This window comes from Oncorhynchus clarkii, chromosome 19 (genome assembly GCF_045791955.1).
Source record: "Oncorhynchus clarkii lewisi isolate Uvic-CL-2024 chromosome 19, UVic_Ocla_1.0, whole genome shotgun sequence".
NCBI classification, from domain to species: Eukaryota; Metazoa; Chordata; class Actinopteri; order Salmoniformes; family Salmonidae; genus Oncorhynchus; species Oncorhynchus clarkii.
This window is the reverse complement of record NC_092165.1, coordinates 32,254,136-32,276,402: the sequence shown is the minus strand read 5'-3', so window position 1 is coordinate 32,276,402 and position 22,267 is coordinate 32,254,136. Positions and strand designations below refer to the sequence as shown.

General features: G+C 44.0%; 1 protein-coding gene across 2 annotated transcripts in view; it reads left to right on the top strand.

Moving 5' to 3' along the window:
- LOC139375050 (neuronal PAS domain-containing protein 3) overlaps window positions 1-22,267 on the top strand; it is a 366,286-nt gene that overhangs the window by 43,109 nt on the left and 300,910 nt on the right. The window contains exon 2 of one of the 2 annotated variants that reach the window (XM_071116430.1): window positions 12,110-12,196. The exons of the other annotated variant lie outside the window; for it this stretch is intronic. Within the exon in view, the coding sequence (XP_070972531.1) occupies window positions 12,110-12,196 (87 nt within the window). The remainder of the gene's footprint in view (window positions 1-12,109; window positions 12,197-22,267) is intronic. 2 annotated transcript variants of the gene reach the window in all.

Genomic DNA, 22,267 nt, shown 5'->3' with positions numbered 1-22,267 from the left:
GCCATGAATAAGACCAGATATAACACCATATATATCTTCTTTTACAATAGTAGTGTAATACCAAGTTGAAAACAGTTGCAAAATGATGTTATTAGGAGGGATAAAAAGGCCATACCGTAGGTACAGATGTAGGATCTTAATTTGATCACTCTTTTGTTTCTCAGAATATTCCTCTACAGCATGGAATCCAAACTTGTAGTGTATTCAATGTTTAAAAGGGCTTCTAAAGTTTGTAATTACCACTTTAAATTGTCAGACTTGATCTGCCCTAACAAAAAAATGCATCAACCCCAACAAAACATTTAAATGAATTATAATCCACACAACAATTCACACATCCTGTTGCTGCAGGATTATTTCCTGCTGTAGCAAACTCTCAAATTAAGATACGGCATCTGTATACTTGTTTGAATAGAGAAAGCCATCTTAAAGCCACATTCACGTAGCGCTATGAATTCCACCAGTCTTTTACAAAGTCATTTTGTCACATTACGTTTATTCCATAAATTAACACCTTTGTTACTTCATCTCTGAAATATGACTTGAATCACCTTTTACAGCATCTGAGTACTACACTTCACTACCATGGGATAAAGAATGATGAAACCCACACTCCCAGCCTATTTCCGCTCTTGCCTGTAGAGGGGCCCTGGCCTGGTCAAAAATTGTGCACCATATAGGGAATAGAGTGCCATTCGGGACGCTGGCGGTTTGAGCATTGAGCAGCAGTCACATCCAGCAAATGGCTTCTCAATCTCTCAAGGGTTTGCCTTGCTATGCGTCTCCACCGTTCCTGCCGCCCGTCCTCAGTGCATATTGCGTGACTAGTAATTGTTCGTTCCTGCCGCCCGTCCTCAGTGCATATTGCGTGACTAGTAATTGTTCGTTCCTGCCGCCCGTCCTCAGTGCATGTTGCGTGACTATTAATTGTTCGTTCCTGCCGCCCGTCCTCAGTGCATGTTGCGTGACTAGTAATTGTTCGTTCCTGCCGCCCGTCCTCAGTGCATGTTGCGTGACTAGTAATTGTTCGTTCCTGCCGCCCGTCCTCAGTGCATGTTGCGTGACTAGTAATTGTTCGTTCCTGCCGCCCGTCCTCAGTGCATGTTGCGTGACTAGTAATTGTTCGTTCCTGCCGCCCGTCCTCAGTGCATGTTGCGTGACTAGTAATTGTTCGTTCCTGCCGCCCGTCCTCAGTGCATGTTGCGTGACTAGTAATTGTTCGTTCCTGCCGCCCGTCCTCAGTGCATGTTGCGTGACTAGTAATTGTTCGTTCCTGCCGCCCGTCCTCAGTGCATGTTGCATGACTAGTAATTGCATGACTTGTAAAGCGTTCATAACAATACAGTGAAGCTGCTGACATGCAGGTTTGGGGGGAGGGGGGGGGGTCCTCTGTGCCCTGGTGTTGTCATCCGTCATGTGAGAAACAGAGTCGTGAATTCAGCAGGCCCCACTGCGATTCTCCACTGTGAATATTTCATAATACGATAAAATAAAAAAACAAGCCTTCCCCTCATTGCTTTTAGCCCGGGCATTTAAGAGGCATGGGAAATAAGCGTCCCCGTCTAGTGTGTGGGTAGGCAAACACTTTGTATTATTATCAATAATGGGTCAGTTATAGCTTGGCGGCCAGGGAGAGGAGAGGGAGAGGGAAGGGAAAGGGGTATACCTAGTCAGTTGCACAACAACAGTGCATTCAACCGAAATGTGTCTTCCGCATTCAACCCAACTCTGAATCAGAGAGGTGCTGGGGGATGAAGATTTAGAAGTGCTTTCTGCGTTGTGGTGGACATCCACATCTACATGATTTACCAAAGTTGAGTGTTGTTTAACGCCTCTTTGATTAATCACTCGCTCTCTCTCAGTCCCGTTATGCTTTCTGGGCCTAAGATGTGTTTATTGAGCATGATATGAGGCAGAAACAGAACAGTGAGCCAGCAGGCTAAAACGTATAGGCCACTCCTCAGGCCTGTATCATAGCCTGTCACCAAGCTGGTTTACTGCTTTAGTGGACCAGCAAACCGAATAACTAGGTGTTTTGTTGTGTCAGGTTGGTGGTGGTGTGTTGTCGATGGAGAGGGAGTCTGTGCGTGTCTTCCTTGTGTGTTGGAGTTGTGTCTTCATCATTACGTCGCGGCAATAGTTGACATGTTGACGTGTGCTGTAATCTCCCAGCATCTTCTCTGCTTGTAGAATACACCGGGTCCTCCTGGCTCCTCATACAGGGTGTAGCAGTGGAACAGTCACACTAGAACTCATCAGGCCCCAATTCATCATGATTCGGCCCGAAAAGCGTTCGCCTTTTGAACCCTCCTCTCTGATTGGAATGAGGCATGACTCTGCCTGCGCCCCCTCCACCCTCCATCCTGCCGCGCTCTAGCCCGCCACGTCTGCCCCCGCTCCCCTCTCCTCCCCGCTCTGTGCTCACCGCGTGAAATCGATACACTATATCTTTCTTCCTGACCTGCTCGCTGACCCCGATTGCTGCTTTCACACCGAACTGCAATTGGTTTGAACAGCTTTGGCCTGCAGAAAACAAGCAACCCTGAGACGAGCCCTGAGATGCTTGTGTGGAGTAGCTGTCGGTAGCTCCTCTCTTTATAATATGCGGCTGGATAACCTTGGTCCTGCGTTATAATTATACATCACGTGAAAGGACAAATGCCTTTTATTATTGATCATGGTGAAGGTAAAGGTTCTACCCTGCTCTCCTCCTCTCTTGGAGCTGGGAGCATCGCTGGGCTACTTTAAATAAGAACTGTTGACAGGTTTGTAGTTAGTGCCCCTCTCTCTCTCGCTCTCTCTCTCTCTCTCTCTCTCTCTCTCTCTCTCTCTCTCTCTACTTATCTTGTACTGATGCACATCACCAAATGGGCTGTAACTTGTACTTTTAATGGAGCTCACAGACAGTCACCAGTTGGTTGCCTGACAACTCAAACGGAATCCTTCCACTGCTCTATGTTCGCTACTTACAGCAGCGGTTTGTGGTGACTTCACACTGAGGGGTGTTGCACAAAACAAAGTCATCAGCGATTGGATCATCTCTAACAAATCAGAGTATCAAAGCCAAAAATCCACTTTACTCACGTGTGTTCTGGCTCTGGCCCAACCAATCGGTTTCTAGGACCAATCTGAATGGTTAGAATGTGTTTGCGTTCCAGAAATCGTCAGCGAAGTACTTAGATCCAGACTCGTTGTGGAGAAGAAACTAACTTCCGTGGCCCGTGGTTTAGTGCTTTGGCCGGAGCAGGTTTGGGTAGTCAGGCAAACCAGTCACATTGTGCCCCTGAAACGTCTTATTTCTCTTTAATATAAAGGTCAAGATTGAGTCCTGATGTTCCCTGCTGTATACAGTCACTAAGGCCAGAAGAGGCCTGTGTGTGTGTTTACAGTTACATGATATTACATTCACTGGAGCTCTGAGAACAGGTGCTGCACAGTTGGAATGTTGTATTCTCTCTCTCCGTCTCTCTAGGAATGAGCTCACTAAATGGCTTTGCTTGGCCCAGAGGGGTTATGGGTCAATAGCATTTCTCTTCTCTTCTCTCACTACATCACAGGGTTCTGTAGACTTCAGCCCATGTTGTTCTCTGTCTGGACCACATAAACAAGTAAAGGTATTCTCATCATGTGAGTACCAAATGTCCTTGTGTTGAAATAGTAGTTTGGCTGTACTGGTCCGGAGCATAGACCACAGCTACACACTTTAGTGAACCATGTTGGTGCACGAGGGAAGAAAAGGGTCAGAAAAATCATCTGTTGAATTGTTTTTGAACCAATGATGCCTTTTTCACTTTTCTCACTATGTGTCATGGGATTTTGTCATGCAGTACAAATTCGGTTTTGTGTTGAAACGCATCTGTGCTATGAAAACCTTTATCTTGGTTGATTACCTCTGGTCAAAAGTAGTGCACTGTAAAGGGCATAGGGTGCTATTTGGGACTCAGATCAGATTCTTCCTGCTTGTCATAATGGGATCTCATGCAGGTTGGCTTTGGGAGGTTGGTACCTGTCCAAATTCAACTTGAGGAGCTCATTTCTCCTGGTGGTTTTCATGACTCCTGTCCTGACTACATCCACTCACATGTACAGTATGAAGTATCCCTGATGAGTTCTGCACATGTGTTACAGTTACTGCACATTAGGTGACTGACTCTTTTTCAACCATTCAGTGTGTCCCTTTCAACCATTTATTGCCAGTATACTGCATGCAGTCTGTTATTGTATTTATTTTTGTGTTATACATTGAGATATATTGTGTTGAGTATAAACTACCGCAACGGGAACGGAATACATCAAATCCGCCATGATTAGGGCTGTGGTCACAATCCAAGTGCAAAGGTCCCAAACACTGTTCTGTTTTGGCAGAAATACCATGAATCCAATCCCAAACCTCAAGAACAACAAGATGTTGTGTGGACTGGGCAGAATAACACAGAATTCAATTCAGTTGACACTTTTTCTGTCTCTGTCTATTTGTATTTGCCAATTGAACATTGTGTTTGAAGTTTTATTTCTAGGGAGATGGACAAGATAAATAGTTAACAACCCCTCTTTGATAGCTCAGAGCAGGACTGGTGTATAAAGGACAGCTTTCATAGGCCAAGAGGACTTTGGCGACACACACACACACACACACACACACACACACACACACACACACACACACACACACACACACACACACACACACACACACAGAGGAGCAGCCGAAGCAGCTTGGCTTCGATCCTACTCGACACACATCCAAAGCCAGAAAACGACATGCTCTGTCACCCTGTCGCAACCAAACACCATAAACACACACACACACACACACACACACACACACACACACACACACACACACACACACACACACACACACACACACACACACACACACACACACACACACACACACACACACACACACACACACACACACACACACACACACACACACACACACACAGAGCAGTGCCTCCTATCTCCCTCCTCCTCTCCACTTTAGACATTCTGCATTTGTTGTACTTACCACTGAATAGTAGGGGCCCACGTTGCTTCTGGTTACGCATTGAAAGTGAAATGTGACTTCCAGAGCTTGTCATGGATCAAAATGTTGTGCTGGCAATTGTTTAAAAATATTGTTTTGCTATAAAGTAGCCCAGCCATGGTTTTCAGCTGAGCTGCCCAGAGATGGATTGCTTTCTGGAGTTTTTGACAGGTGTAATTGTTAAGGCGTCATCTGTTCTCGTTTGCACAAAAGACATTTTATCCAACTGTAGGACTTGCCTGCTAATCTTTCTCCCATCATTCTATTCTCTGCTTGCCACTAGACAAATCCCCTGTTATTGGACCAGATGGTGGAGAAATCCATTCTCATGATAAGTTGCTGCTAGTTTGCATTTAGATTACCTGCAAAAATTTAACAATTTACTACTCTGCTTCCAACCATAACTTCCCCTTTTCTTAGTATGGATTTGACTTACTTGTAACAAATGATATAAATCTTGATGAGTATGTTAAAAATAAGGGGTAAAGCAACACAGTGAACAGGAACAAACAAATAGAGCGACCGGTAATGCGTTTAGACTCTGGCCCAGAGTGCAATAGCAGCATCAATCAACTAACAACAGAGTCATAGAAGCCCAATTTAGAAAGTAGTACCTAGACTTCTCACAGACTTGAATAACTCACTCTCCTCAAAGGAAAGAGTTTTCAGCCCCCTAAACATTTCAAGCTCTTTTCTCTCTGCATAGTAACCGTGTCTAAAAAGAGATTTCAACTGAAAACGAAACAATTCTGTTTATGCAAAATATGTTTGAAAAACAAAATATTAAAATGAGCTGTATTGTGTAAATGTGACCTTCTTGGATTTCACATCGAGCCGTAGTGGTGGGACAATTCTAACATGAAATGAACTGTATGTTTCTGGAAATTAAGAAATGATAGTTGAAATGCTTGAGGATGTGTAGAGACAATGTAAACAAGCTTGAACCCATCCCGGGTATAGCTATAAAACATAAAACTCCATGGTTCAGGTGATTAGCCCCTCTAGATATCTCCTGAAAGGTGCGTTGTGCATAAATCATCTGTCTTCTTTCTCCGTCTTGTCGAGCAGTGATGAGCGGTCATTTGCATAATCCTTTTAAGGAGTCAAATTACACTGTCATGTAGCAGATTTAACATGCTAGCAAGGAATCTATTGCTTTGCAGCTAATTAGAATATGCAGTGCCTTCAGAAAAGTATTCACACTCCTTGACTTTTTCCACATGTTGTTGTGTTACAGCCTGAATGTAAAATGGATTATATTGAGATTTTATGTCACCTGCCTACCCACAATACCCCATCATGTCAAAGTGGAATGATGTTTTTAGAAATTTCTACAAATGAATTAAAAATGAAAAGCTCAAATGTCTTGAGTCAATAAGTATTCAACCCCATTGTTATGACAAGCCTAAATAAGTTATAAAACTTAAGGTATAAAGGTATAAAACTTTGCTGAACAAGTCACATAATAAATTGCATGTTCTCACTCTGTGTGCAATAATAGTGTTTAACATGATTTTTTAATGACTACCTCATTTCTGTACCCCACCCACACAATTATATGTAAGGTCCCCCAGTCGAGCAGTGAATTTCAAACACAGATTCAACCACAAAGACCAGGGAGGTTTTCTAATGCCTTTCAAAGAAGGGCACCTATTGGTAGATGAGTAAAAAAAAAAGCAGACATTGAATATCTCTTTGAGCATGATGAAGTTATTAAATTACACTTTGGATGCTGTATCAATACACCAAGTCACTACAAAGATACATCCTTATTAACTCAGTTGCCCGAGTGGAAGGAAACCGCTCAGTGATTTCACCATGAGGCCAATGGTGACTTAGTTACTTAGAGTTACAGAGTTGAATGAGTGTGATCAGAGAAAACTGAGGATGGATCAACGACATTGTGGTTACTCCAAAATACTAACCTAATTGAAAAGAAGGAAGCCTGTACAGAATACAAATATTCCAAAACATACATCCTGTTTCACAAGGCGCTAAAGTAATACTGCAAAACATTTGGCAAAGCAATGAACTTTTTGGCAAATTCAATACAACACATTACTGAGTACCACTCTCCATATTTTCAAGCATAGTGGTGGCTGCATCATGTTATGGGGATGCTTATAATCATTAAAGACTAGGGAGTTTTTCAGGATAAAAAAATAAACAGAATGGGAGCTAAGCACAGGTCAAATCCGAGAGGAAAACTTGGTTCAGTCTGCTTTCCTCCAGACACAGGACAATAACCTAAAAAAAAAGGCCAAATATACCCTGGAGTTGCTCACCAAGATGACATGAATGTTCCCGAGGGGCCGAGTTACAGTTTTGACTTAAATCTACTTGAAAATCTATGGCAAGACTTGAAAATGGCTGTCTAGCAATGATCAACAACCAATTTGACAGAGCTTGAAAATGTAAAAAATAATAATGTGCAAATATATTGTACAATCCAGGTGTGCAAAGCTCTTAGAGACTTACCCAGAAAGACTCACAGCTGTAATTGCTGCCAAAGGTGATTCTAACGTGTATTGACTCGGGGGTGTGAATACTTATGTAAATTAGATATTTCTCTATTTCATTTTCAATACATTTGCAAAAATGTCTAAAAGCATGTTTTCACTTTTTCATTATGGGGTATTGTGTGTAGATGGGTTAGAAAACACATGTATTTAATCCACTTTGAATTCAGGCTGTAACACAACAAAATGTGGAATAAGTCAAGGGGTGTGAATACTTTCTGAAGGCACTGAACATAACAGCACATTTCACTTTTTACTGCTGCTGCTGCTCAGTTCCTCCTCTCAGCCACAGAGAAGCAGTTCAATAAATACTGTCCTTTTCATGCCCACAAAACAATTTGGATGTGGTAATGAGTGGTTTCTCTGAAATTCCTGGAGGTTTAACTCTCCTAGTCGTTTCAGGCTGGAGTGGAAATGGAAACTCAACATGATTAAGGGAAGAAGGAGGCCTCAGAGGGCCCAGGGGGCTCTGGAGTTGTTGAATATTGAACATGTTCACATCGTTGTCATACTCAGATATTTATATATTGATAGCCAATGACACCAAGTCGTATGTTACAGTGGAAGTAGTTCCTGTAACATGTTGTGAATTGTCATAGTGTAGTTATCTTTTGTCCCAATGCGTGTCACATTGCAGTCTGCAGAGCTTGTTTTCAGAATGTTTGCCATATAGCTGCTTATACGGTGTATCAAAACTCCTAGTACCGTAAAAGTAAACTTAGTTTGTAGAGGAATTGCAGCTTTATGCAAAATTGGTCATTCAGATATATTTCATAAGCAGGCTTATTGGGCAAATAAATGCCTCCAACCAGGTCTGGAAAATCTGAAATCATGCCTATTTCCCAAATGGCAACATATTACCTATATTGTGCGTCCCAAATAGCAACATATTCCCATATATAGTGCACTACATTCAAACAGAGCCACATGGGCCCTGGTCAAAAATAGTGCACTATATAGGAAATAGGGTGCCATTTGAGACGCACACTTGGAAACACAGGGGTTAAAATGCCCTGCTGCAGGTATACACTAATGGAAAACTCAGTCCAGCTGCATACAGTCATGTTTAATACCCTTGATTTATGGTTGAAGGAGAAGATTTACATCAGAACATAAACTCATTTTGGAAAGGACACCATCTTATCACCTTCTCAATTTTTCCTACCCTTCAACCATATCGAGAGAATCCACAAGTGGTTGCTGTAGTATATTCCTCTTTACCTCTCTATAAGGGACTCCAAAAAATCATTTTGTTACTTTGAACATATTTTTTTCTTATACAGTGGTGGTTGGGTAATCATTACCCTAGCCTGGTGTCATATTCCATATTGGGCAATATTAGGGTTCTGCTGTGCTGCACAGACAGAGTGTGTGTCCCAAATGTCAATCTATTCCTTTTATAGTGCACTACTTTTGACCAGAGCCCTATAGGCCCCTATAGGCTTTAGAGCACCACATAGGGAATAGAGTGCCATTTGGGATACGTCCAGGGACCAGGTCACCAGATAGCTGGATGGATGCTGAGGTAGTCTACTTATCACACCTCTTGTTTTCCCCTTGAATCCTCCAAACCAACAGGAAATTGAACACGCACAGACAGAGCAGTCTGTGTACCTTACCTCCACTCTTTATTTCAAAATGGATATCTCTAATGAAAATCAGAGGGGTCAGGAGGAGCAATAAAGGTTTGGCTGAGAGGCCTCTGGGAACGACACGCTGTAATCATCTGATTTGGACATTTTGGGGCCCCATCAGTTGATTATTTGGGCTGCCTCCCAAATGGCACCCTATTCCCTATTTAGTGCACTACTTTTGACCAGGACCCATAGGTACTGCCCTGTGCAGGGAACAAGGCTCCATTTGGGACGTAGCCTTTGCCTGGATGTGGTGCTCAACGCAGCATCCACACTACACACAACTCCTGATCCCCATCTGAAATCAAGGACAAATTGGCAACTCAACAGACTGAATAGAATAGTGTAGTTAGGGATGGAGAAAGTCAAAATGGTCACACTCACACTAATTGCGATTAGAGCCATACTTTGATTCTCTTCTTCCCACCATTATTTGGCTTGGGCTTCTCTGTGTTGCCTTGCCATCATTAAATATCATGATTGTCTTGTCACTCGTCTCTCCCCATCGCTTCTCTTAGTATTTCTTCTGCTCCTCTTCCCTGTTATTATTTCAGTCAGTATTTAGTATTCCATTCAGTCAAGGTCATTGCTTTTGCACTTCTGTGTGTGTGTGTGTGTGTGTGTGTGTGTGTGTGTGTGTGTGTGTGTGTGTGTGTGTGTGTGTGTGTGTGTGTGTGTGTGTGTGTGTGTGTGTGTGTGTGTGTGTGTGTGTGTGCATGCGTGCATGCGTGCGTATGTGTGTGTGTGTGTGTGTGTGTGTGTGTGTGAGAGAGTGAGTGTGTCTCTTGTAGTGAGTCCAGATCATGCAGTCTGAACTGTGTGTTGTGTTGATCTCGTCCCACCGTTCTAACAGGAACAGCAGTGTTGACTAAATGCTCTTATGCGTCTGGACTTTCCATCAGTCTCTCTCTCTCCAGCTGAGACTAGCTGGGAAAAGAGCTTATAGCTCCCAATGTTCCTGAACAGACTTAGTCTAAGGCAGGGATGGGCAACTTTGATGGGGGTGGAGGCCACAAAAAACGGATCTCATGAGCAGCCACAGTGACTTGTGGGTCTGCGTACCCACATCCATACCCACACATGCATTCAGTGCCGGCCCTAGCATTTTGGGGGCCCTAAGCCAGAAATTGATCCGCGGAACTAGAAAAGGGTCACCAGGTGCCCACCCCTGGTCTAAGGAATCGTCCCATATGGCACCCTATTTCCTTTATAGGCCAATAGAGCTCTGGTCAAAAGTAATGCACTACTGTATATAGGGAATAGGGTGCCATTTTGGACAAAGTCTAACACTTTACTGGGATGCCTGGTCCTTATCGCAGTGTTTACTGTATACTGAGGAGTTTGTGATCCTCCAGGAAAACAACTCTCTTTGCTCTGCTCTGCTCCTTCCCAGACCTGAGACACCTCACAGTGTAGAGCTGAGAAGTTCAGTCAAAATACAGTACTGTATATTCAGTCAGTCAGCCACAGACCGGCTCGCTGCTGTGTTGTGATTTAAACAGCTAAACGGCGGCTTGCTGAACGCCCCCCACCGCGCGCAAAGTGCTCTTCTGAACAGGAGACCCTGCCGTGTTTGACGTCTTCACTAATTTGACATGGAGTTCAGAAACCTCATGACTCTTACAGCTAGTGATGTTGAGGACCATGTTTTCCATACCACAAACATACTTTCACTTTACAGTAACATAGTGGCCAGCCCAGCCCAGGCCCCAGCTACGGTAAGGTAACGGCTCACAGTGTTTTTCTACTTTAAAGCCTTTCAGTTGGTTTTGTGGTTACCCCTCTGACACGTGTGGAGGTAGTCCAGCCCAGTCCAGCCCAGCCCAGTCCAGTCCAGCCCAGTCCAGCCCAGCCCAGTCCAGCCCAGCCCAGTCCAGCCCAGCCCAGTTCAGTCTGCTCTCCCTTTCCCAGTCTGGTTGCCAGCATTAGCCTCAGCCAGCAAATCATTACACACGGAACCCTGCCAAAGTTTTAAATACCAGAAAATAACACCATTTACCACATGCAGGGCAATTATTTCTGTGAAAAATTACCCAGGGTTTTTTATTTGTGATAAACCCCCTTTCTTAGCGGAGAAAGACGATGCACAGCCGGCCCTTTCAGGTCTGAGCGGAGGACTCATTAATATTTATGGCCTGCTTTGCAAAGAAACATTGATAAGCTGGCTGGTTGAATATTAAGTTTGACTTTATTTAAAAACGCATTAAAAAATATTCAACAAATTAAAGAAGGGACTTTTTTCATATTTTTTTTATAAAAAAGGTAAAGGAAATCATTGGAAGCTTTGTAACGAGGTTAAATAGCTCAGTCAGAGGAAGCAGCAGGAGGAGTGGGACTTGAAGATGTGTAGAAATACGTCCAGAATAGGATGGCAGTTGATATAGTTGAGCTGTTGATTATTCTGAAAGGCAATGTGAATGTATACTGTCATCACACCGACACACCGACACACACACACACACACCACACACACACACGCGCGCGCGCACACACACACACACACACATAAACTCTTTTACTGACACCTCAGGGTTCAGTCCTGTCTACCTACCCTCAGGATGTCTTCAGGAGAGATCGAGAGAGAGAGGCAAACCTTGAGTTGTCCAGAGAGGAACTGAACTGACATACCATGCTTTATTCCAGGTAGAAATGTCAACAAGTAGACTGTTTTTACTGTACTTGGGCTATACTGTGTGATATTATTGAGCAGTTGGAGACGTCTCACATGCACTGAAAACTCCTATCAATGCTGACTTATTTTTCAATTCCCATGTACCTAAGTAGTTATTATTAACATGTACATTATATTTACAGATCCTTCATTGGAAGTCGTTGGTACTTTACAGTCTACACATGCTGTTTATCCACCTGCTCATTAACTGAATGTTATAAACTGACCAGCCCTACTGTATCTATCTTTGTAGGGAAATTAAAACCCTACACCCTTTCTGCATGGAGGGATCAGAGGAGGAGGCCATAGTTGATGCCCAATTCATGTCCAAATTCCCCCAGTAAGTTGGAAGTCTTATTTCACACATTCATTTAGGACATTAAGCGGTTTTAAAACATTGTTTATTTATATCACCAAGGTCATTTTGAGTGCCTGCGTAGATGTTCATGTCCTTTGATACTTGTTAGCCTGACATAGTGCTGCTTACGAAACCAAGTCAATAAACGGAGCAGCACTAAACCTCTTTGAAGAGAAAGCGAGATAGAGGGAGAGACAGAGAGAGAGAGAGAGAGAGAGAGAGAGAGAGAGAGAGAGAGAGAGAGAGAGAGAGAGAGAGAGAGAGAGAGAGAGAGAGAGTGAGAGAGAGAGAGAGAGAGAGAGAGAGAGAGAGATTGAGAGAGAGAGAGAGAGAGAGAGAGAGAGAGAGAGAGAGAGAGACAGAGAGAGAGATTGAGAGAGAGAGAGAGAGAGAGAGAGAGAGAGAGAGAGAGAAGCATTAGCTGATGAATGAGAGGCTTGTAGTCATGTTGCACTTTGTCCGATTTCTCACTCTCCCCCTGCAAGCGGTTTCATCAGCTGTGTGAAATCCGATTCAGATATTATTCTCCTCTGGTAAAAGAGAGGGCAGCTCAGCCATGGACACCGATCCTGGTTTGAGATTTAAATGTAAACCTCTAGAAGCTGTTATAGAAAAGACAAGTTATTCTATCACCCCACTGTAAGTTAGGCAGGAAAAGATGAAGTCACTACAGTCAGTCAGGGGTAGGTGTGATGCTGGGTTCCAGATAACAGGGCATGTAAATTAGCTGATAGCTGGCGCTGATGCCTGTCCGCTAGCAGTGGGACTGTGGAGAGAATTGAGTCCCCCACTGAGAGTATAGGGATGAAGCAGGATGTTCTCTCTCTCTCTGTCTCTCTCTGTCTTTCTCTCTGTCGCTCTCTGTCTTTCTTTCTCTCTGTCTTTCTTTCTCTCTCTCTCTCCCTCTACCTCGCTCTACCTCTCTCTCTCTCTACCCTCTCGCTCTCTCTTTACCTCTATCTCTCTACCTCTCTCTGCTCTCTCTCTACCCCCCCCATCTCTCATCTCAATTTTTCTCTCTCTCTGCTCTCTCCCTACCTCTCAAATCCACCCCCTCTCAATTCAATTCAAGGGGATTTACTGGCATGGGAAACATATGTTAACATTGCCAAAGCAAATGAAGTAGATAATATACAAATGTGAAAAAAAAAAGTAAACATTACACTCACAGAAGTTCCAAAAGAATAGACATTACAAATGTCATATTATGTATATACAGTGTTGTAACGATGTACAAATGGTTAAAGTACAAAAGGGAAAATAAATAAGCATAAATATGGATTGTATTTACAATGGTGTTTGTTCTTCACTGGTTGACCTTTTCTTGTGACAACAGGTCACACATCTTGCTGCTGTAATGGCACACTGTGGTATTTCACCCAGTAGATATGGGAGTTTACCAAAATCGGGTTTGTTTTCAAATTCTTTGTGAATCTGTGTATTCTGAGGGAATTATGTGTCTCTAATATGGTCATACATTTGGCAGAAGGTTAGGAAGTGCAGCTCAGTTTCCACCTCATTTTGTGGGCAGTGTGCACATAGCCTGTCTTCTCTTGAGAGCCAGGTCTGCCTCCGGCGGCCTTTCTCAATAGCAATGCTATGCTCACTGAGTCTGTACATACAGGTAGTCAAAGCTTTCCTTAAGTTTGGGTCAGTCACAGTGGTCAGGTATTCTGCCACTGTGTACTCTCTGTTTAGGGTCAAATAGCATTCTAGTTTGCTCAGGTTTTTTGTTAATTCTTTCCAATGTGTCAAGTAATTATCTTTTTGTTTTCTCATGATTTGTTTGGGTCTAATTGTGTTGCTGTCCTGGGTCTCTGTGGGGTCTGTTTGTGTTTGTTAACAGAGCCCCAGGACCAGCTTTCTTAGGGGACTCTTCTCCAGGTTCATCTCTCTGTAGGTGATGGCTTTGTTATGGAAGGTTTGGGAATCGCTTCCTTTTAGGTGGTTGTAGAATTTAAAGGCTCTTTTCTGGATTTGGATAATTAGCGGGTATCGGCCTAATTCTGCTCTGCGTGCATTATTTGGTGTTCTACGTTGTACACAGAGGATATTTTTGCAGAATTCTGCATGCAGAGTCTCAATTTGGTGTTTGTCCCATTTTGTGAATTCTTGGTTGGTGAGCGGACCCCAGACCTCACAACCATAAAGGGTTTTTAACTGATTCAAGTATTTTCCGCCAGATCCTAATTGGTATGTTAAATTTTATGTTCCTTTCGATGGCATAGAAGGAAGGCTCTTCTTGCCTTGTCTCTCAGCTCGTTCACAGATTTGTGGAAGTTACCTGTGGCACTGATGTTTAAGCCAAGATATGTATAGACCTTTTTTGGAACACCATTATTTTGATCTTACTGAGATTTACTGTCAGGGCCCAGGTCTGGCAGAATCTGTGCAGAAGAGCTAGGTGCTGCTGTAGTCCCTCCTTGGTTGGTGACAGAAGCACCAGATCATCGGCAAACAGTAGACATTTGACTTCAGATTCTAGTAGGGTGAGGCCGGGTGCTGCAGACTTTTCTAGTGCCCTCGCCAATTCTTTGATATATATGTTGAAGAGGGTGGGGCTTAAGCTGCATCCCTGTCTCACCCCACATCCCTGTGGGAAGAAATGTGTGTGTTTTTTGCCTATTTTAATCACACACTTGTTGTTTTTTTGTACATGGATTTTATAATGTCGTATGTTTTTCCTCCAACACCACTTTCCATCAATTTGAATAGCAGACCCTCATGACAAATTTAGTCTAAGGCTTTTTTGAAATCAACAAAGCACGAGAAGACTGCCTTTGTTTTGGTTTGTTTGTTTGTCAATTAGGGTGTGCAGGGTGAATACATGGTCTGTCGTGCGATAATTTGGTAAAGAGACAATTTGACATTGTTTTCACTGAGGAAATGTACGAGTCTGCTGTTAATGATAATGCAGAGGATTTTCCCAAGGATTCTGTTGACACATATCAAACGGTAGTTATTGGGGTCAAATTTGTTTCCACTTTTGTGGATTGGGGTGATCAGTCCTTAGTTCCAAATATTGGGGAAGATGCCAGAGCTAAGGATGATGTTAAAGAGTTTTAGTATAGCCAATTGGAATTTGTTGTCTGCATATTTGATAATTTCATTGAGGAGACCATCAACACCACAGGCCTTTTTGGTTTGGAGGGTTTTTTATTTTGTCCTGTAACTCATTCAAGGTAATTGGAGAATCCAGTGTGTTCTGGTAGTCTTTAATGGTTGATTCTAAGATTTGTATTTGATCATGTAAATGTTTTTGCTGTTTGTTCTTTGTTATAGAGCCAAAATGATTGGAGTGGTTTACCCATACATCTCCATTTTGGATAGATAATTATTCATGTTGTTGTTTGCTTAGTGTTTTCCAATTTTCCCAGAAGTGGTTAGAGTCTATGGAATCTTCAATTACATTGAGCTGATTTCTGACATGCTGTTCCTTCTTTTTCCGTAGTGTATTTCTGTATTGTTTTAGTGATTCACCATAGTGAAGGCGTAGGCTCAGGTTTTCTGGGTCTCTATGTTTTTGGTTGGACAGGTTTCTCAATTTCTTTCTTAGATTTTTGCATTCTTCATCATACCATTTATCATTGTTGTTCATTTTCTTCGGTTTTCTATTTGAGATTTTTAGATTTGAAAGTGAAGCTGAGAGGTTAAATATACTGTTAAGATTTTCTACTGCCTTCACTATTACAGTAGAACGTTTTATCCAGGAAGTTGTCTAAAAGGGATTGAATTTGTTGTTGCCTAATCATTTTTTGGTAGGTTTCCAAACTACATTCCATAGCATTTCTTAATGTTACTCAGTTCCTTTGGCTTTGATGCCTCATGATTGAGTATTGCTCTGTTCAAGTAGACTGTGATTTTGCTGTTGTCTGATAAGGGTGTCATTGGGCTGACTGTGAATGCTCTGAGAGACTCTGGGTTGAGGTCAGTGATAAAGTAGTCTACAGTACTACTGCCAAGAGATGAGCTATAGGTGTACCTACCATAGGAGTCCCCTCGAAGCCTACCATTGACTATGTACATACCCAGCGTGTGACAGAGCTGCAGGAGTTGTGACCCATTTTTGTTGGTTATGCTGTCATAGTTGTACCTGGGGGGGGGGGAATGCTTTCACCTCCAGGCAGGTGTTTGTCCCCCTGTGTGCTGAGGGTGTCAGGTTCTTGTCCGGTTCTGACATTTAGGTCGCCACAGACTAGTACATGTCCCTGGGCCTGGAAATTATTGATTTCCCCCTCCAGGATGGAGAAGCTGTCTTCATTAAAGTATGGGGATTCTAGTGGGGGGGATATAGGTAACACACAGGAGGACATTTTTCTCTGTTGAGATCATTTCCTTTTGAATTTCTAGCCAAATGTAAAATGTTCCTGTTTTGATTAATTTAATGGAGTGAGTAAGGTCTGCGCTGTACCAAATTAGCATACCCCCTGAGTCCCTTCCCTGTTTCACACCTGGTAGTTTGGTGGATGGGACTACCAGCTCTCTGTAACCTAGAGGGCAACCAGTGGGTCCGTCTCCTTTATACCAGGTTTCTTGTAGGATGACAATGTCTGTATTTCAGATTTTTTTAGCAAGTCCAGGATTCCTGCTCTTTAGGCCAAATGCAGATGACCTCAGACCTGGGATATTCCAGGATGAGATAGTGAAGACTTTGTGTTCCATAAAGTGTCCAGTGTTGTTGGTCGTGTGGTTTGGCCTCAGGCCAGTAAGTGTGAGCAGAGCCTGCTGAGCATCTGGTACATACCATTGGCTTGGGCTAGTGTAAGAGTGGGGGTCGGGCCTGTTTGCCCGCTCACGGCCTGGGCGTATGTGTGACTTCCATGTTGAGGCCCTCTTGGCGGGGGTGAGGTGCATGGGGAGGGCAGGAGGGGCATAGGTCTGATCTGAGGGGGCCTAAAAGGGGTGTGGGCATGGTTGACTTGGGGGGGTGTTGATTGGTTGGGGTGGGGGTGTGTACGTGGTCGGTGGTGCTGTGGTCTGGATGTTGGTCCTCTCCTCGCTGGGCGGGGTGTCTATTGATCTGTTGTCCCTGTGTTGGGGCTGCGTTTGAGAGCGATGTCCTTTAGAGTATGGGCAAAGGTGGGCACTGCTGCCTTGTATAGGTGGATCTGGTCATAGAGGATGTTCAAGGCCAGGGTGGAGTGGTGGGCCAGGAAAACATTTGGCTTTGAGGCACAGTCACGGGAAATACTTGCGTTTACCCGCTGTATGGTAGCAGGGTGGAAGTCTTTTCGTGGTAGCAGGGTGGAGATAACCACTTGTGCGTTGGGGAAAGTAGAAGAAGCTTTCTCAATCATTCCGTTCAGTGCTGTGGCCACACATTCCTGCTGTGTTCTCAGGTTGTTTGTGCCTGTGTGTATTATTATGTGGCTAGGTGAACCTAGTTGGTCCTCAGACAGAAGGTCTAAGGCGCGCAGGGTATTTGGACACCAGAGTTTAGACTCCGTTCCCTTCATCCATCAGAGCAGATTCATCATGCCTCTGGTACTCCCCCATCTCTTGCCAGCCATTCAGATTAGTCCTTATAAAGAGAGAACCAGAGCAGAGCTGTGTTGCCCACAGGGAGAGCTCTAACTGACCGTGACTGCAAAATGCTGCTCGCCCAAAGGTTTTCTGCTTTCCAGACGTTTTGCTAGGCAGGGCTTAATTATATGTACTCTTTTATCTTTGTTTATGGAACATGTGTGGTATTGGTAGAGTGAGGCAGGGGGATATTTTTCTCTGTCCAATAAGAGTTGTCATCATATGAGGAATGGAGGAGAAGGAGAGAGGGCGAGAGTTAGTGAGAGAGAGAGAGAGAGAGAGAGAGAGAGAGAGAGAGAGAGAGAGAGAGAGAGAGAGAGAAAGGGAAGGGAGTCCTCTTCTTTCCTCCCCTCTCCCCTGCTTGGTCTTGCTTGCAGTTGTTTGGCAGAAAGCCTCATCACTATGTCAACACAGTAACACTGAAACACTGGGCTGTCCAACAGCAGCTCTCTCTCTCTCTCTCTCTCTCTCTCTCTCTCTCTCTCTCTCTCTCTCTCTCTCTCTTCCACACATTACTTATTGACCAGAGGTACTGTACAGGTCTCTGTTCAACACATGGCTGGACCAGGACCAGAGCTACTATAGAGCTAAGAGGTTTTGCTGGTCAGCAGGGCCCTAACAGAGGCCCAGGGCCCACAGCTTTCCCTGGTCAGTCCATGATGTGGCCCTAACGATAGGGTCTCTTCACTCTTCACCCACATTTGAGTGGGTCTGCGGGAGATGGCTGGCTGGGCTGGCTGGCTGGGCTGGCTGGTGCCAGATCTGGAGCCGTTACGGTGTCACTGGCAACACTTCACCAGAGGTTAATTGGTTGTAGATAAACTGTTTTGTGCTGGCCATTGGTCAAGATCTGACACATTCCTGATCTGTTTCCAGACTCTGGATAATAATAAGAAAGTGTTGTAGAAGACTAGCCTCCATTGCAGTGCACCTGGCTGACTGTTGGGCTTCTCCTCCGCTCTGTCAGATGTTTGTTCTCACAGAGAGGATGTGTACCTTGTGTAATCTCCCCAAGTGGGGGGAAAAAAAGGACAAAATCATTTGATTGGTATTTTATTGTTCATTAGTAAGCTTAATGCACCAGAAGTAGTGACAAGTTTGTTGTGTCAAATTCCGGTTTGATCTCTGCTTGTTGTGACACGAACCCACAGAATCAATTCCCAGATGATGAAAGCAGCAGTCTGCGCCAGAGTTGTTCACTGTTTCCACATCTCTGCTGCAGCCTGCAGGGCCCTGACACGCACTCTCTCCTCTCCTTCGCTCTCTAAATCCTCTCCATGCTGTTTCTTTCTGTGTATAATCCACAATTAAGGTGAGATTGCAGACCTTGTAGTTAATAATATGGCATGGTGCTCCAGCATGGGGGAATATTTTTTACAAATATTTTTAGAAACCGTAGCTACCAGCGATGCAAAGCAGGAGGAAATTGCAGGTCTCAGATGAATTGTATGTGGTGGCATGTTTTATTAAAAGGTTGTCAACAAAATGAGCAAGGAGACTTGTTCTAGGACCTTTAGGCTACTTGTATTCTGCTGAGCTAGTTTTATCACAAACCAGCAATTACATGTTAAAATGTAAATGGTTTGTTGTCAGCAGAGCTGCAGTTGCAGATGTAGCATCTTCATTTGAGCCAGTTTTGCTACAGCAGGAAAATAATCCTGCAGCAACGGGACATTTTAATTATTATGTGGATTGTAATTAATGAACATTTTCTGTACGGTTTGATACAAGTCTGACATTTCAAAGTGGAAATTTGCAAACTTCAGAATTCATTTTAAACCTCAACAACCCTACGTTTGACATTTATTGCATTGCAGGAAAGTTCTCCTCAAATTAAGATTTTACAACTCTAGCTTCAGTATGCATTGTGTTACTGAAACTGTCAAATGCCTAATTGTGTTTGTATGTTAATCAGAGGTGTTTAAATACACGTCAAAACCTCTTTTCACTATCTCTGAGAACAGTCTGCATCCATTTACAATTGTTGAAATACATTTAAAATCATTCAAAATCACAATTTACTTTTTGTTATGTAAACATGACTAAATCTCTGCCCACTTATAACGTTCAACATTCAGGCTAGTCAAAGTCAGTAAAGGCTGATGTGCTTACATCACTCTGCGAAACTCTATGTCAACAGATTATTATATCCTCCGTCAGATAACGCCATGTCGGATGGGTTTCGTTCACATTCTCCCCAAGAGATCAGATGAGAAGACAGCCTACGGTATTTCATCGGGGGGTTCTTTCTCGTGGTCATCAGCTGTAGTCTGCCAGCCATAGGGAGCCTGCTGGTGGCAGGGAGGCTGTAGGAGCATTACTGTGTGACTGGCTGTCTGTTCGTCAGGTGATGAGGCTGAGAGACTGAGAGGAGGAAGCTGTTTCACAGGGAATGTCTAATCTGTGTGACTGGGAGTCATGCTGGGCACTGAGCACTGAGCATCCCTCACTCTCTCAGCTCCAACACTCCCTCCCTTCCTTCCTTCCTCCATCACACCCATCCTGACAGTCTCTCTCTTTCTCCACCCCCTCTCACCAGCCCTCTCTCTCAGCTCCCTCCCTCCCTCCCAATCCCTTGCCTCCCCTCCTCACCCCCCCCTGCTCAGGGAGCGCTTAAGAACCCCATAGCTCCCCAGTGCCGGTGTTCATGTCATTCACGGTCTCCGAGACATGTCGCTCCCCCCCTCCTGCCTCCTCATCCCAAATAAACACGCTCGCCATCAAAGGAAGCTGATTCTAGAATTTGATAACATCATGTTCTCTTTGCAGAGAAACCATATAGAGCCATGCAAATGAATGGTCCTGACTGATTGGTCCTGGATATTTCAGGTGCTCTGAGCATCCCTTTCCCCTCACTCTGGATTGACATGCATAAATACAGTCATGCATAAATACATACGTAATATATGTTAAGGCATCTCCAGATGTTTTATTTTATGAGGGCAGGAACTTGGCCCTTTCTATCTAATCGTTTGCGGCAAAATGACACTCCATGCAAATGATGGTTGAGGTTGTTTGCCCTCAAATATTTTCTGTAAAAAGAAAAGGCGGAAGAGAGGCGATGAGATGGCACTCTAATTGGTGCGGAAGCTATTTGGCTGCATTCCAGCTGTATCAATTGCTTTTCTGCTGCTTTTCTCAAGTAATAGCTTGTAATTGTTATTCTTCAGATTTTATTAACGAGCTACAGACAGAGAAGCCTTGATTTGCTCCAGTAGCACACAGACAATAATTATAATGGTACCTCTACTTGACGGGATTTCAGAACGAACGCAGGCGGCACAGGACAATGATGCAGCTCAGCTCCCTGATGCAGTCAATGACCAAATCTTATTTTCCCTCCCTCCCTCCCTCCCTCCCTCCCTCCCTCCCTCCCTCCCTCCCTCCCTCCCTCACTCCCTCCCTCCCTCCCTCCTGCCGTGACTGACACTCTCCCAGAACCACTCTAGTCTTGCTGCATCGCCCTGCAAATCAAATATGACAGGGAATATTGTTGGCATAATGGAGAATCGCAGGAGAAAGTACCACTGTACACACACAAATAGCTCAGGGCTTAATTGAACATCGCTGCCTCTGACCTGGACCCAGCCACAGGTCCAGGGTAATAGACCTAGTGGTATTCCTACTGCTACAGATAGAGATAGGTAGTGTACTGAGCTGGGCGGCAGCTGTGGTCAACATCTCTCGCTCTCTCTCTCTCTCTCCCTTTCTCTCTCTTGCTCTCTCTCTCCCGTTCTCTCTGTTTCGCTCTCTGTCCCCCCTCTCTCTCTTTCCCTGTCCCCCTCTCTCTCCCTCTCTCGCTCTCTCCCTGCCCCTCTCTCTCTCTCTCTCTCTCTCTCTCTCTCTCTGTCTCTCAGTACTGATACATCTAGAGTCCGTGTTTTCACTATTTTGAAGTACCTCCTAATAGTAATCATTAGGAAATTCAAAGTAATGTTTTTGTTCCTCTGTGCATATTGTGAAGGCACAAGTTGTGGTTCTGACAGATTTATCGTGAATTGTCCCCTGGAATTGAATATGTATTTACTGTATATTCGGTATATCTCCATCTGCATATCAGCCACTTTACACTTGAATAGGAATTTAATATGATTTGAAGTCGCTCTTTCAAGAGCGAGGCAGACAAAGCTAGAGAGCAAACAACACTTCTTTTAACTGGGTTTTGTTTTTGCCGTCTGCTCTGCTTTTGTCACGTCTTCGAACCTTCAGAAGTTGGACTTTCTTTTCAACCGTCTCTCCTCTGAGTTGTCTCTCCCTCCTCCGTGACTGAGTTGAAGGAGGAGGAAGGACTGAACTGAAGTCTCTTTCCCCTATCTCTCTCTTGCCATCTCTCTCTCTCTGTGGCTGCTGCTGTCTTGTTTGAATAATGGTTGTGATAATTTCCCCCAGTCCAATGAGAGAGTGTGGTTGAGGCTGAGTAAACAGCCTGATTGGCTGCTGAAGGTCAGAGTGACCGCAGGTGTCACAACAGTGAATTACAACAATGACAGTCACAGAAGAGGGCGATATCTCCTTATTCATCCCTCCCTT